The following is a 16,091-nucleotide window of genomic DNA, read 5'->3' as shown; positions in this document are numbered from 1 at the left end:
AAGAAATATTGGAGGTGGGACCACGCTGTCTTTGACCGCTCCCCATTTTCCTGTCACCAGGAAGCTGCAGCGGGCGGACTGATTTCAAAGGAAGAGCGGAGCCCCCAGACCCTCACCCCTGCCGGAGAAGACACCGTGAAGACTCCCAGCCCCACTGCTGAGGAAGCCGGGGAACCCGAGACCAAGGGGAACAGCTGACGGGGCTTGGTGGGGAAGGGGAGTGGGACTGGGAGCTCAGGGAGGCCTGGGAGGGGCTTGCCGGCGGTGCTTTGCCTTTAAAAATTAAAAAGATCGCTGGTCTGGGGCAAGGGTGCAGTCTCTTCTCTGCCTCCGTGTCAGCTGTGGAACTGCAGAAGCTAGCGGGCGTGCCCAGGAGCTCCCTGGAAAACTGGAAGCCCTTCTGGCGTGCCGTTGCGCCTGCGCGGAAACCGGCTGCTTGGCCCCAGCGTCTCCGCGTGCGCCCTCCCTTGGTAACGGGCCGCCCCCTCCCTCGTTAGAAACCGGCACCGCTGGCCTAGCGGCTGCCGAACACACACAAGCCGGGCGACTGGTCTGGCCTGCCTATCTGCAAGCCTTCCTCCTAGGAATCTGCGATCCCTTTGAACTATGGGAGACCTACCCCCCGACCCTGAGCCCCCTCCTCAGCCGACCTCCAGCCGTAGGAATTCCCAGGTCTCCGAGCGGCGGCGCAGTCGGGAACACACTAGGCCCCAGCCCACTGTCCCTGAAGAGGTGCAGCAGATACCGCTCGACGCTCAGATCCTGCGCGGCAGTCGGGAGACGGTGTCGAGCCAGATCAACCGGGGCTGGTCACGAGGGGCCAGTCTGACCCCAAGTGAGAACTTTATTTTTCAGGCCGAGGAGGCCCAGCGGGGGAGCATTGAATACCCTTCCCTGAATACGGGCTTTCCCTCAGAGGTACAGCCCCAAACTTACCCGAGTGAAGGCAGGCTCCAGGCCAGCCACAACGCCAGCCTAATGCTGCAGCAGCTACAGCAGGGTGAAGGCAACCTATTCCAGCAAGTGGAGTCTGCCTACCAGGAGCCCCGGGCTGACCTCTTGGGCCAGTACACCAGGTACCAGAGAGAAGACCTGCAGTTCAGCCAGGACACCCGGCATGGGCCCTACCTACGGGATGACCCTGCGCTCCAGTTCTCGCCCTCTGAGCTGGGCTTCATGCCCTTCAATATGGAGGTGCCTGAGCCAGAACCTCGAGAGCTGGCCGTGCAGAACGCCAAGGCCTACCTGCTGCAGACCAGCGTCAATTGCGACCTCAGCCTGTGAGAAGGGGGCCCCGGAGTGGGGAGAGGGAGGGGCCCAGGCAGGGAGAAGCCCCAGGCAAGGCCCTGCCTCAGGCCTGGGGTCTCAGACGAGATTGCTCCTCACTGAGAACCAGCGACCACTCTGGGGGCCTCTAACTCAGCTTAGGAGTCGGGGAATAAATACTAACGATAGCTAGCATTTACTTACCAGACGCTGTGCCAGTGCTTCACACAGAAACATCTGGTTCTCATGGCTGAGGTCAGTACATCTTTTGTTCCTACTTTACAAGAGAGGAAACAGACACGGAGGAATTAGGTCCCATATCCAAAATAACACAGCTAAGATGTGGCAGAGCCAGGATTTCAACACAAGTGATTTGGCTCCTGAGGCCCTTTTATCCACTAAAGTTTCCTGCCTGAGGACGGCACTTGCCAAGGCCACTTAGCTGCAGTCATAACACACCTCTCAGCCCCCTGTCACATCCTCATGAAGCTGACACTCTAGTGGGAGAGTAGACAATAAATACAATAAGGTATAAGGTGATGATAAGAGCTAAGGTGAGCAATAAGGCAGAGTAAGGGGGATAAGGAGGGGATATTAAATAGTGTGAGGTCAGGGAAGGCCTCTCTGAGGAAGTGGCACTTGATCAGGGACCTGAAGGAGGTAAGGGAGAGCATCTTGCAGGTAATTGGAGGAAGAGTTGTCCAGATACAGAACACAGTGAGCTTCAAGGCTTTGAAGGTTGCCGTGTTTGAGGAACAGCAAGGAGGCTGGCGTGACTGGAACCAAGGGAGGAAGAGAGGAAGTGAGAGAAGACGAGTTTGAAGTAACAGGTCTTGCTAAAGCACAAAGCTGACTCCCATTCCTCCTCCTCTCCGAGCCTGCTGTGGCTCACCAGTGCCCTCAGGAGAAGGTTCAGGCTCCTCGTAACAGCCTTCAAGGCCCTATATGATTCAGCCCCTTCTCCCTCTACAAACTTCATCTTTAGTCAGCTCCTACCTCAGATCCTAAAATCTAGTCAAAATTAACCTCCATCTCTTCCCTGATAGTACCCAGCCCTCAGGAGCTTCAGGGTCCCTTATTGTAAAGCCCTGGCCAAAGTCTCACTCCTCTTTACCCTTCCCAATTCAGTGATGGCCCTCCACCACACCCAGGACTGCTGCCAAAGGGTTTGCACACTGAAGACGGCTAGACATACATGTTTTGAAATCAGGCCAACCTGGTTTTTAATCCTGGCTGTGTTACCACTGTGTGACCTCATGACCTCAACTTTTCTTAAGCCTCAGTTTCCTCATCTGGAGAGTGGGGATCGTAATTGTTCCTTCCTCAGATGTATGATTGTGGCGAGAATTCAACGTTGCTCTCAGGTGCCCAGCACAGTGCCTGACTCGGGTGATTGGAAGCCATGATGATACTGTTATCACTCCGGCCTCCTTTCCCGCCACAACCCCTCTTCCTCGCCCTACTCCAGACCTCCTCAGTGTTCCTCCAACATGCCAGGCACACCCTCAGCTCAAGGCCTTTGCACTCCATTCTCAACCATATCATCTGCAAACCATGACAGTTTTGCTTCCTTTCTAATTCTTCTACCTTTTTCATGTCGGATTGCATTGGCTGGGACCTCCAGTGCATTATTATATAGAAGTGGTGAAAGAAGGCATCTTCATTTCCAATCTCATAGGAGAAATATTCAGTCTTTTACCATTACGTTTGGTGTGTGCTGCAGGTTACTTGTGGCTCCCCTTTATAAGATTATAAAATATTACATTCTATTCCTAGTTTGCTAGGTTTTTAAAAATCATGAATGGGTGTTGAATGTTATCAGTTTCTCTGCACCTACTCAGGTGATCTTACATATCCTTTAACATGTTAATGTGCTGAATTATATTTTTTTCCTGTTTTTCTAATACCAGTTCAGTCTTGCATTCCTGTTATTAGCCAAATTTAATCATGGTGTGTCATCCTTTTGAGGATGTTGGATGCCACTTGCTAATATTTTGCTTAGGATTTCAGCATCTATATTTCTAAATGAGAATGACATGGAATTTCCCTTTCTCCTAGTTTCCTTGAGTTTTGGTATCAAGGTTATGTTAGACTCATAAAATGTCTCAGGGCCTATGCATATGCTGTTCCCTCTGACTGAAATACTCTTCCTTCCAATATTCGCATGGTATGCCCCCTCCCTGGCCTCCCTATTTAAAATTGTAAAGCATCTCCTATCCCTGGCATTCCCAGTCCCCATTCCCTGCTTTATTTGTCTCCGTATAAATTACCACCCCCAACACACTATATATTTTGCACATTTGGTTAATATGTCTCCATCACCAGACCATCAGCTCCACCAGGGCAGGGACCTTTTCTCTTCCCTGTGTCCCCAGAGCCAGGCACAGGGCCAGAAACACAGCAGCAAGCTCAGTATGCTGAGTGAGCGACGTCCCCCACCTCCCATTCCCCTCTCCCGGAGGCAGGTATGAGCACCTGGTGAACCTGCTGACCAAGATCCTGAACCAGCGGCCCGAGGACCCCTTGTTCCTCCTGGAGTCGCTGAACCGCACCACTCAGTGGGAGTGGTTCCACCCCAAGTTGGACACGCTTCGGGATGACCCAGAGATGCAGACCACCTACGAGATGGCCGAGAGGCAGAAGGCGCTGTTCGGCCGGAGCGGCGGCGGCGAGGGCGAACAGGAGATGGAGGAGGAGGCGGTGAGTGAACCGGTGGGTGGGGAGGGGCGTGCGGCGGAAGAGCGGTGGTGGCCCGGGTTTAGGCACAGCTCCTGCTAATGCCTGGAGGGGAGGGAGCGCACAGCACCACCCAGAAACACACACGATTTCAGCCCAGAATGTGGGGCGGGGACCAGGTCACAGAGGTCCTTGAACGCCAGGCTAAGGGGCTTGGGCTTTCTCCTGAGACCACTGGGGCGCCATGGGAGGGTTTGAAGCAGAGGAAAGATTGGACAGCTGTGCTTTGTAGAAAGCTGACTCCAGCCACATGGAGGTGGAGGCTGATTTCCCCTACCATCCCTTACTCCTTTCTGCAAATAACTGCTCTGTGGACGTTTTCTGTGAAACCCACTGACTCCTGGAGTCTCTCAACACTGAATTTGCCTCCTATCCCCGGGACTCAGTTTCCCCTTTTGCAAGTTGAGACCCGCTGAGAACTCTTCCACCCATGACTGATGAACATTCTACTATCCTCAGAATATTTAATTCCACGATTCTGTTTCCAGCATTGGACGACGGCTTAAAATTTGGCTGAAATGTTCTTTCACTCGTTTAAGAAACATTTGTTGAGAACTCTGTTTATCATAATTCTGACACCTCCTAGGCACCCCCCACCCCCGGCTAAGAGTTTTAGGAGCATGGGCTCGTTTCCTCCCTGAAACGACCTTGTAAGGCAAGTGCCATTTATTATTCCTATTTGTGGAGGAAGGACTTAGAGGGCTCGAAACTAGAAAAGACAGGACTAGGGAGGCAGGACCATGTCCTCCAAAGCCCGGGCTATCACCTCTGCCGTCTCTGCTGATGCTGTTGGTCTGTGCTCACGTTTTATGCTTCTGAAATTCTAGGATTCTGGCGACAGTGGGGTGGGATAGTGAGAGAACTGGAAACGACAATCTGGCCAAGGAATGAGCCCTTCCTTGGGTGAGCAGAGCGCAGGTCGGAATCCAAGTCTTAGACATGAGGAACAGTCTTACCTGAGAATATGGTTTTAAATTTCAGATCAGCAGTCTCTCCTTGGGAGGCCGCACCCCCTTAGAACTGCACCCTTCCTCCCCCACACCTCCAGGTCGCACCCCTATCTAACGCAAGTCCCTGTCGGCCCCGCCTCCTTAGAAGCTGTGCCTCTAGAGGCTCCACCCGCTTAGAATTCCACAGCCCGTGAGGCTCCGCCCCCTTAAAATTCAATCCGGAGGGAGGCTCCGCCCTCTTCGAACGCTTGGTCCCTAGAGTCCCACCCCCTTAGAACTTGGAGCTGGAGGTTTTTTGGTTTTGGTTTTGGTTTTTGTTTTTGTTTTTTTGGGGTGTTTTTTTTTTGAGCTGGAGTTTTTAATAGGAGGAGGTCTGTAGAAGGGCAAAATTGTGGGCGTTTGTGGCCTGTGCATGCTTCTAGGAAGAGACTCAAATCCATGATTCAGCATTTTGTATTTGTTTTTCTGTCTGACGGGAGGAAGGGCTCTCATTTCTCTCATTTTCTATTTCTTCCAAAGGCAAAGAATTTCTGTTTCTTCCATGATCCCCAACAGCATTTATGGAAAAATCCATCCTTTCTCCTGCTTTGAAAATGCCACTTCTACCATTTATTTACACCGATACGGACTCCAGTCTGTTTCTGGAGTCTCTGTTTTCTGCCTTGCTCTGTAGATGGCTTTCTGCTCTGGGACTCTCCTGCTTGTTGTGTACAACCGCTGCATAGCACGTTTGGCTGTTTGGTAGCATAAGACTCCCCATCACTGCACCTCTGTTTTTTGAAAAGTTCCTGACTATCCTCACATTCATAGTTTTAAACTAACTTTAGTATTATTCTTGTACTTGTTTGGCAACACAGATCACTTTAAGACAGGAAATAGTTGTCGCAGAAATGAAGACAAGTGGCTTAGACGAGATAGTTTTTCTCACACCTAATAGGTGCAAGCAGTCTAGGGCTGGTAAGTTGGCTCCCCAGTGAAGGGGCACTGAGGGCTTTCTTCCCTCATCCCTCCCCTCCACTCCACCCAAACCAAGAAAGCCGTTTTCAGCATCATAGAAGCCTGGTTATAAATCCTATTTCTGAGGAATTTCCTGGCAGTTCAGTGGTTAAGACTCCGTTTCCACTGCAGGGGGCTCGGGTTAGATCCCTGGTCAGGGAACTAAGATCCCACATGCTGCGCGGCATGACCAAAACATAAGAAAAATAAATAAATTAAATCCTATCTCTGGCCAAGGCAGTCAGTAAGGCTTACTTTGGGCTACAAGTGCTTGATTAAAATGGCACAAGCAGTTCAGCAAAACATTTCATTACTTTACTTTGCCAAGAGTGAGTAGAGTTGGGGCAGCATCTCTGTGAGATCCTGAAGACTCCCAGCTCTTTCCTCCCCTCTGTTCTGCCTTCATCACGTTGTTGATGTTTGGTCCTTGAGTTTGTCATTTCATGTTTGAAAAATGACTGCTACAGCCTCGGACATCATATCCACACCAGCGCCCCCAAAAGAGAGGGGAAGCTCTTCACCGTATGTCTCCCCCTTTTTTCCCTTTCCTTCCTTCCTTCTTCTTCTTTCTTTCTCTCTCTCTCTCTCTCTCTCTCTCTCTCCCTCCCTCCCTCCCTTCCTTTCTTTTCTTTCCTTCTTTTTTTTGGCTGAGCCATGTGGCTTGCGAGATTGTGGGATATTAGTTCCCCAATCAGAGATTGAACCCAGGCCACAGCAGTGGAAGTGCTGAGTCCTAACCACTGGACTACCAGGGAATTCCCTCCCCCTTTATTTTTTTAAACAAGGGGAGCAAGGGAATTCCCTGGCGGTCCAGTGGTTAGGACTCTGCCCTTTCACTGCTGAAGGTACAGGTTCAATCCCTGCTTGGGGAACTAAGATCCTGCAAGCCATACAGTGTGGCCCCCCCAAATAAGTAAATAAATAAATACATCAATCAATCAATCAGGGGAGCAAAAGTTTCCCAGGAGCCCCTCAGAAAACCTCTGCTTGTGTCTTATTGGCCAGATTGGGTCACATTATCCCTTGACTGCAAGGGGCGCTGGGAAAGTTACTGTGGAGAAGGCAAGCAGTGGAGAAGGGGGTTGGGGATGGTGCCATCTGCCGTTGAACCCAAGGGCAGGAATGTAGCTGGGCCCCAGGCCAAGCTGGTATTCAGGGATCTCAGTGCCCATATCTCCCCTCTACTCTCTCTCCCCTCCCTCCTCACACAGCAGCATACAGCTGCCCCACACTTCCTGAATTTTTTTTTTTTAATTCATCTAGTTGCCACTAGGAAATCTTTTCTCCCAGATCATAGACAGGATCTTCCTGGAAACTGGGAGAAAGAAAGAGGAAGGAAGATTCTGACCACAGTTAATAGAGGAATTAAGGAGTAGGGACTAAGAATATGACCTCTGGAGCCAGACCAACCCGGGTTTAAACCCAGCCATCCCAAAGAAGTAATTTCTAGGCAGGGAGACGCCAGCTGTACTTTCTCTCCACCCAGTTACAAATTGCAGAGGTAGAGAAGAAGAGCCTGATCTGCCATTTTGGAGCAGTTGTCCTCACTTGCTCCAATCACCAGTGGCCAGAAGGCAGGGTGATATCATTTAATCACGGTTGGTGTGGCCGCTCCATTGCCAAGTGGGTGGAAGACAGTACCAGAAAGAGGGTGATGGCCATTGGCTCATGGGCCAGGCACACACCCCAAAGAGAGTTTTCTATGCTCATTCCCTTATCTTCCCTGCTGGCAGCACAGTGAGTCTTGGGATTAAGTTTTGACCCTGTCCCCGAGTTGCTGGTGTCAATATCAATTAGGCAGACAAGGTTTATTTATTTATTTGGTTGCATGGGGTCTTAGTTGTGGCAGGGAGGCTCCTTAATTGCAGCTCCAGGAATCCTTAGTTGCGGCTCGCCGGCTCCTTTAATTGTGGCATGTGGGCTCCTTAGTTGTGGCATGTGAACCCTTGGTCGTGGCGTGCATGTGGGATCTAGTTCCCTGACCAGGGATCAAACTCGGGCCCCCTGCATTGGGAGCGCAGAGTCTTAACCACTGTGCCATCAGGGAAGTCCCCTAGGCAGACAAGTTTTGCACTGCATTTAAGATTGAGGGCAGGGAATTCCCTGGTGGTCCAGTGGTTAGGACTTCACACTTCCACTGCACGGGGCATGGGTTCAATCCCTGGTCAGGGACCTAAGATCCCACAAGCTGGACTGCCTGGCAAAAAGAAAAAAAAAAAAAGATTGAGGGCAACTGCCAGAATCCCTTTCAATATAACAATTCTCCTCCTATAGAGTGTTAGTCAGGGTGTGCCATTTCAAGCTGAGATAACAAACAGTGTGGGCTTCCCTGGTGGCGCAGTTGTTAAGAATCTGCCTGCCAGTGCAGGGGACATAGGTTTGGACCCTGGTCTGGGAAGATCCCACATCCCGCGAAGCAACTAAGCCCGTGTGCCACAGCTACTGAGCCTGTGCTCTAGAGCCCGCGAGCCACAACTACTGAAGCCCATGATCCGCAACAAGAGAAGCCACCGCAATGAGAAGACCACGCACTACAAGGAAAAGTAGCCCCCGCTCACTGCAACCAGAGAAAAGCCCGCATGCAGCAATGAAGACCCAATGCAGCCAAAAAATAAAATAAAATAAACATTAAAAAAACCCCAAACAAACAGCCAAGCAATCTCAGTGACTTAACACCACACAGTTTATTTCTCACTCACACTACCTGCCCATCCAGGCTTGGCAAGGGGGCTTGGCTTATCAGACACTTGAGCTGGAGGGTGATGGAAGTGCCACTGTAACACAGGCTTCCGCAGTTGCAGAGCAGGAAAAAGAAGGCAGAGCAAAACCCACATTGTTTCTTACAGCTCCTGCCTGGGTATGACCCGTGTCCCTTTCACTGCCATTTCAAGTGGTCAGAACAAGTGACATGGCCACTCCTGAATGCAGTGGGGTGGGGGTGGGAACGTGTAATCCTCCTGTGGACAAGAACTTCAGGCATTTGTGAACAACGAAGCAGTCTGGCAGGCAAAGGAAGAGGATACAATAATTGTTCCTTTTAACACTGTGTTGTTCACAAATGGAGCTTGTAAGAAAATGGGAATGCAGTATATACCTTTAGGAAAAACCTCAGGATGCTTGTCCCCAAATCTTTTACATCAGCTGTACAATTTAGGCATCATCGTTCCTTGGCACACTTACCCCTACATCTCAGTGGCCAGAAACGGTGGCATGAGCAACTGGGTTACAGAGTCGTTTCACTCTGTAGACTCTAGAAAAGTCGGGCTGGGGAGCAGGGCTTCAGCCTGGTTCCCTCTGCCTTCCGCCCCGCCCTCTGCAGGCCAGTTTGGCCGCGCCCAACATCATGGAGAAGGCCTTCTACTTCGAACAGGCCGGCGTGGGCCTGAGCTCAGACGAGAACTTCCGCATCTTCATGGCCCTGAAGCAGCTAGTGGAGCAGCAGCCCATCCACACCTGCCGCTTCTGGGGCAAGATCCTGGGGCTCAGTCGCAGCTACCTGGTGGCTGAGGTGGAATTCCTGGAGGGTGAGGAGGAGGTGGAGGAGGAGGTGGAGGAGATGATGGAGGGCGGCGAGGTCATGGAGGCGCACGGCGAGGAGGAGGGTGACGAGGGCGAGGAGAAGGTCACCAACGTCATCCCCAAGCCCACGTGGAAGCCGCCGCCCGTCGTCCCCAAGGAAGCGAGCCGAAACGGCGCCAACAAGTACGTGTATTTCGTGTGCAACGAGCCGGGCCGGCCGTGGGTGAGGCTGCCCCACGTCACGCCGATCCAGATCGTGCAGGCCCGCAAGATCAAGAAGTTCTTCACTGGCTTCCTGGATGCGCCGGTCATCAGCTACCCACCCTTCCCGGGCAACGAGGCCAACTACCTGCGGGCCCAGATAGCCCGCATCTCAGCTGCCACACACATCAGCCCCCTCGGCTTCTACCAGTTCGGCGAGGAGGAGGGCGACGAGGAGGAGGAGGGCGGTGCCCGGCGCGACTCTTACGAGGAGAACCCCGACTTTGAGGGCATCCCGGTCCTCGAGTTGGTGGACTCTATGGCCAACTGGGTGCATCATACGCAGCACATCCTGCCACAGGTGAGGGCCGGACTCCAGCCTCCCCACGGGTCGTAGCACCAGGTGTGACTCCAAAATAAGACAGCAAGCACCTGCTCGGCAGCTAGGCCTCATGCTCAGTAGTATTCATTCATCCATTCCTTCATTCATTCAACAGATATTGGTTGACAGTCCCCTGTCAGAAACCTTTGGGGCCAGATGCACCTTGGAATTCTGAATTTTTCAGATTTTAAAAAGGTGACAGGAATTCCCTGGTGGTCCAGTGGTTAGGACTCACTTCTGGAGGGGGGTGCCCGGGTTTGATCCCTGGTCGGGGAACTGAGATCCCACAAGACTCCTGGTGCGGCCAAAAAAACAGTAGGTACAAAAATAAGAGTACTTTAAAAACATAAATAAAAATAAAGGTGACACACACACTAAAAAAGTGACACAATGCACATACTACATGTTATGCAACATCTCAAGCAGGGGCTGGGGCTGCAGCCTGTATTCAAAGGCATCATTATTTCTGCAGCAGAACTGAAGAGCTTCTGATCACTCAGGTCAGGGTTTCTGCCAAATGACTTGTGAAAAAACTTTTGGTTTTCAAAAAAGCTTTTCAGATTTTGGAATTGTGGATAAGAGATGGTGGACCTGCATTTATTGAATGCCTAGTGTGTCTGAACTTTACATACATTTATTTATTCTCTCAAGGCAGCACCTGCTGTGTGCTAGGAACTTTTTATTCATTCATTTATTCAATAAACATTGACTCCACAATGTTTTATTGAATCCAAATAACTGCTTCTGAGATCGGTACAATGGTCATTCGCATTTCATAGTTGCTGAAACCGAAGTCTGCTACATGCTCTGCACTTAGGTTCACTCACTCATTCAACAAACATTTATTGCTCTTCAGTACCTCCTGCAACCCAGCAACAATCCAATGAGAGAGGCACCCATGACACCCCCATTTCGCAGATGAGCAAACAGAGGATCATATGGGCTGCCAAATGTCAACTCCACAAGGGCAGACATGGGGGGGTTTCTTTTCTCAAGGACACATATCCAGCGCTGAGAGCAGTGCCTGTATCTGGTAGGTGCTCCTTAAATATACAGTAAATGAATGGATGAATGGATGCACAAGTGGAGGCCACAGAACCTGAGAGAGGCAGGAGTCCCCATCTCACTGCTGCAGCTCTCAGCCCATTCTCCCCTCACCTCCTACCTGGGCAACTAACCTTGTCCTTCTACCCACTTCTGGGTCCCTGAGAACAGGACCCGTCCCCAGTGTCCTTGCCTGGTCCTTCACCTCCTCCCAGAGTACAGGCCGGGCTCTGTGCCCTGGGGGTACCACCTGACCTCCTCCCCACCTCCAGGGCCGCTGCACTTGGGTGAACCCTTTGCAGAAGACAGAGGAGGAGGAGGAGGAGGAGGAGCTGGGGGAGGAGGAAGAGAAGGCAGATGAGTGGATAGAGGAGGTGGAGCAGGAGGTCGGGCCCCCGCTGCTGATGCCACTCTCAGAAGATGCAGGTAAGAGCCCTCACTTCACACACAGCTCTGGTGGAGACTGGGAGAAAGGGAGGGGCAGCGAGACTGGTGGTGGGGGGCACCTCTGTGAGCTTTGGTTGTGTTCTCATCTATAAAATGGGCATCCCATGGAGTTGTAGGAATGTGTCCATCTTGTGAACCTTGTCTGGCACATGGCAATGGTCCAGATGGTGAGATACGGTCTTTCGAGTCCCATATGGGTTTGGGGAGGGGGAGAGATAGCTAAAGAGTCCTTCCCAGAAGAGGCAGGACTTGAGCTGGATTTTGGAAGACTAGACAAGAATTTCCTGAGGTGGGGATCTCAGGCATCTGAAGGAAGAAAGGAGAGGCTGAGAGTGGGCGAGCGAACAGAGTCTGTATGTGGACCCCGATTTCCATGAGCCTGGAGCCTGTGCCCTGTCCTCTGATCCCTGGTCCAAACTGATGGCCAGCCTCGAAGGAGAATCACAGTAGCTCCCCTGTCGGGGCCTCAGGGCTCACTGCCACCCTACAAAGGAGGTGAGATAAGTGCCTCCTTTCCCGGGTGCGGTCACTGAGGCTCAGACAGGTGTAGTGGCTTCCTAGGGCCACACAGTGAGAGAGTGGTCAGAGCCAGGGTTCAAACACTGAAGCCAATGCTGTTAGCCCCACAGGCCCTTCCTTGCCCTCCCTCTTTGCTCCCTGTCTTCCTCCTCTCTACCTTCCCTCCAGGGGGCTGTGCAGGGCGGGGGGAGCTGCAGCCTAGCCTCTGACCTCCCTGGTGCGCTCTCCTCCCCCACAGAAATCATGCACATGTCACCGTGGACCGCCCGCCCGTCCTGCAGCCTCTGCCCCCAGTACTCCGTGGCTGTCATGCGCTCCAATCTCTGGCCAGGGGCCTATGCCTACGCCAGTGGCAAGTAGGTCTTCTCCTAGTGCCTCCCAGCAGAGGGCGCCGCTACAACTTCATCAGAGCCAGGCCGGGTGGGGCAACTCACCAGGGTGGGCAGAGATTGGGACAGCTCCCTTCAGGAAGCCCCCAGGGGCTAACCTCTTCACTCAGCTCCCAGGGGTCCCACTAGGGCTAAAACGAGAAATCCCATACCGAGTGTGTGAGCCCCTGGGATGAAACAATGGAAGGTCAGGAAGGGGAAGGAATTAACTCAGGGATCACACTGCCTGTGCAGTATTCAAACGTGGATACCTTGGCCCCTTGGCCCAGGCTTCCTTGCTGTCTGAGGCATGGAGCCAGACAGGACTCAGATGTCCCCTTTGGGGTGGCCTCGATGGGCAGAGTCTCATCTCTGGGGAAGCTAACTCCTTCCCTGGGCCTCCTCCACAGTTCTTCCAATCTGAAGGATCTTCTCTCTAAGGACACAAATCTTCCCCACCAGGATCCCCCACCAGCTGTTCCCAAAAGATTGGCAGGTGGAAGTCACTCCCACATCCTCCCACCTCGGCTACACACTCGAGACAAGTCCCTCAGCTTCTCACCAGGCACCATCCCAGCTTTTCCGCTCAGCCACTAGAGAGCGCAGCCTGCAGCCACGGGGCGTGCACTTACCGGCTCTGTCCAGCAGATGGCATGACGGTTTTTCATAGCTTTTCCTTTTCCATACCAGTGAACAGCCTGCCCTGTATTCGATACGATGCTTCACAGTCAAGGTGGGATTTTACATCATCTTGATAATTTAACCACATTCTTGACCATTTCTTTTTCGCCTCCAGAAGCATGGAAGAGGTATGCTTGCTTTTGCCAGCGCCCTTCTTCTGGCCACACCCTAACTTGCCAGCATCCCTCTGAAAGCAAAGGATCCAAACTTGGAGCTGCACTCACCCACCCATCCTCCAACCCCCACTTACCCAACCACCCATCCACCCTCCCATCCACCACCCAACCATGCATCCATCTCGCCACTTTTTTTCTTTATAAAAGATTCTTGAATGTCACCGTTTACCAGCTGTACGCTGGGCCCCAAGTACTTTGTTGAAAAAGCAGATATGGATCCTACTCTGGGAGCAGGCAGAGGAAGCATAGGTGTTAGATGTACATCGAGCTTCACCCTCCCTCACCCCCTTACCCCCATGAAATATCCTGTTACAAACTAAGAGAAGTACCACTAGGGAGAGTGGAGGGACCAATGACAGCTCATACCTGTCATGTCTTGAGGGGATCAAGGAAGGATTCAAGGCTGAGAAAAGCAGCCTTGATCGGAAATCTTTGGGGGAAAAAAAGAAGTAACTAGGGGCAAAGCAGGCAGAAGGACATTCTAGACCAGAGCTTCCCAAACTGTGAGTGGGTAGGACTCACCAGGGGCTCTGGTTAAAGCTCAGGTTCTGGTCGCCTGGGTCTGGGTTGGAGCACAAGACTCTGCCTTCCTAGAAAGCACAGCCTCCTGGGTGAGGCTGCTGGTTCCTGGACCCCAGGAACCAGGGCTGGCAGAGGTCAGGGTCTTCCAAGGAAGGCAGTGTATTTGAAGGCCCCGGGGAAGACCCGGAGGAAAATGATTCTCGAGGGAACAGCAAGGCTATGAAAATAAGGTCAAATCCAAACTGCTCCCCGTGGCAAACTCTCCGCCTCTCTCCCTGTCTCTTAGTCTGCTCCCTTTCCCCCCATCTACTCCTCTTTCCTTCTCCCATTAAAATTCTGGGGAGAGGTGAATTGGTGGGCCTGGGATGCAACCAGTTATGCTCTGGTTTATTGTCAGTCTCCTGTCTCTAGAATGTAGGCACCACAGCAGGGATTCTTGTCTAATTTGTTCACTGCTAGGTTCCCATATCTAGACCAGTGCTGGTCAATATAAACAAAATATGAGCCACATATGTCATTTTAAATTTTCTTGTAACCACATTCAAGAAATACAAATAAACAGACGGGCTTCCCTGGTAGCACAGTGGTTGAGAGTCTGCCTGCCGATGCAGGGGACGCAGGTTCGTGCCCTGGTCCGGGAAGATCCCACATGCCGCGGAGCGGCTGGGCCCGTGAGCCATGGCCACTGGGCCTGCGCGTCCGGAGCCTGTGCTCCGCAACGGGTGAGGTCACAACAGTGAGAGGCCCGCGTACCACAAAAAAAATAATAATAAAAAAAAATAAACAGGCAAAATTCATTTTAATAATGTATTTAACCCCAAATATCCTAAACATTCTCATTACAACGTGAAATCAATAATGTAAAAATTATTAATGAGCTAGTTTACACTCTTTTTTTCATACTAAGTCTTCAGAATCTGGGGTGAAGTTTACACTCACAGTACATCTCAATTCGGGTACTAAATTTTCATCAGAAATACTTGACCTGTATTCAGATTTCACAGCACTTACAGTTGAAAAAGTAGATTCGTGTACCCAAGTTGTCCCAGACATACTTAGATGTCTTCCAATAAATGAAGTATCAGTTTTATTGTTTAAATTTAAGTTAATTAAAATTAATTAAAATTAAATAAAATCCACTCCAACAACAGTAGGACACACATTCTTTTCAAGTGTGTACGGAACATTCTCCAGGATAGACCAAATGCTAGCCATAAAACAAGTCTCAATAAATTTAAAAGGATTGATCGTATAAAATTTCTTCTCTTACCACACTGGAATGAAATTAGAAATCAGTAAAAGAAGGAAATGTGGGAAATTCACAGGTATGTAGAAATTAAACCACAGAGTCCTAAATAATCAATGGGTCAAAGAAGAGTCCACACGTGAAATTTGAAAATTAGATAAAATGAGAAATTCAGTTCTTCAGTCTCACCACATTTCAGGTGCTCAACAGCTACATGTGCTGTTAGACAGTGCGGCTCTAGACAAGACCTGACACTTAGTAGGTGCTAAGTGAACACTGAAAGAACAAATGAACAGAGAAACCTGGTGGGCACATTCCACTCTACCACACATAACTTTGCAGGCATGCCATTCCTAGGCTGGGTCCCACCTTTAACAAAAGTCCAGGCTGGGGTCTTTGAGGGAGGATTTCCCAGCATCTCTCTGCCCCTCCAGGAAGTTTGAGAACATCTACATCGGCTGGGGCCACAAGTACAGTCCTGAGAATTTCAGCCCGTCCCTGCCAGCCCCAGTTCAGCAGGAGTACCCCAGCGGCCCAGAGATCATGGAGATGAGCGACCCCACAGTGGAGGAGGAGCAGGCCCTCAAGGCTGCCCAGGAGCAGGCCCTGGCGGCCTCGGAGGAAGAGGAAGAGGAAGAGGAGGAGGAGGAAGATGAGGAGGAGGAGGACCAGGATGACTGAGGCCCCATAGCCCCCTTCCCCAGGCAGGTAGATAGCAAGTTTTCCCTCATACATGGTTTTAGCTTGGTTTTTTTTCACTGTTGGTTTGCTTTCTGCCCCTAGAGGGCAGGGGTAGAAGAGGTAGGCAGCTGCTCTAAATAAAATTTCCTCAGGGCATTCCAGCCGAGTCACTCATTCATTTGTTCACCGCATTTGTTGACATGGCCTCCAAGTCAGGACTGTGGCACTTTGCTAGGAACACAGACATTGCCCGGCATAGTCTCTCCCATCTGTTCATTTATTCATTCATCTGGCCATCAAACAACTATTTTTTTAATTTTATTTATTTATGTATTTATTTACTTATTTTTGGCTGCG

General features: G+C 51.1%; 2 protein-coding genes across 4 annotated transcripts in view; both read left to right on the top strand.

Moving 5' to 3' along the window:
• Nucleotides 1-308, top strand: part of SYMPK (symplekin scaffold protein) — a 36,364-nt gene extending 36,056 nt beyond the window's left edge. For 2 of the 3 annotated variants that reach the window (XM_081217299.1, XM_081217298.1), the window contains exon 27: nucleotides 61-308. In XM_081217299.1, coding sequence (XP_081073425.1) covers nucleotides 61-198 — 138 coding nt within the window. In that variant the 3' untranslated portion in view covers nucleotides 199-308. The remainder of the gene's footprint in view (nucleotides 1-60) is intronic. The other variant, XM_081217300.1, reaches the window with a different exon arrangement.
• Nucleotides 309-606: 298 nt separating this feature from the next.
• On the top strand, nucleotides 607-15,734 carry RSPH6A (radial spoke head 6 homolog A; the record flags this gene model as incomplete). Its single annotated transcript, XM_081216056.1, has 6 exons — nucleotides 607-1,280; nucleotides 3,732-3,966; nucleotides 9,268-10,029; nucleotides 11,367-11,520; nucleotides 12,299-12,416; nucleotides 15,488-15,734. 6 exons carry the CDS (start codon nucleotides 607-609, stop codon nucleotides 15,732-15,734), a joined length of 2,190 nt encoding a protein of 729 aa, XP_081072182.1.
• Between the last annotated feature and the right edge of the window lie 357 nt (nucleotides 15,735-16,091).

Source organism: Mesoplodon bidens (assembly GCF_964165515.1).
Source record: "Mesoplodon bidens genome assembly, chromosome: 18".
NCBI classification, from domain to species: domain Eukaryota; kingdom Metazoa; phylum Chordata; class Mammalia; order Artiodactyla; family Ziphiidae; genus Mesoplodon; species Mesoplodon bidens.
The sequence above is the reverse complement of the archived record's forward strand: the minus strand, read 5'-3'. Positions and strand labels throughout refer to the sequence as shown.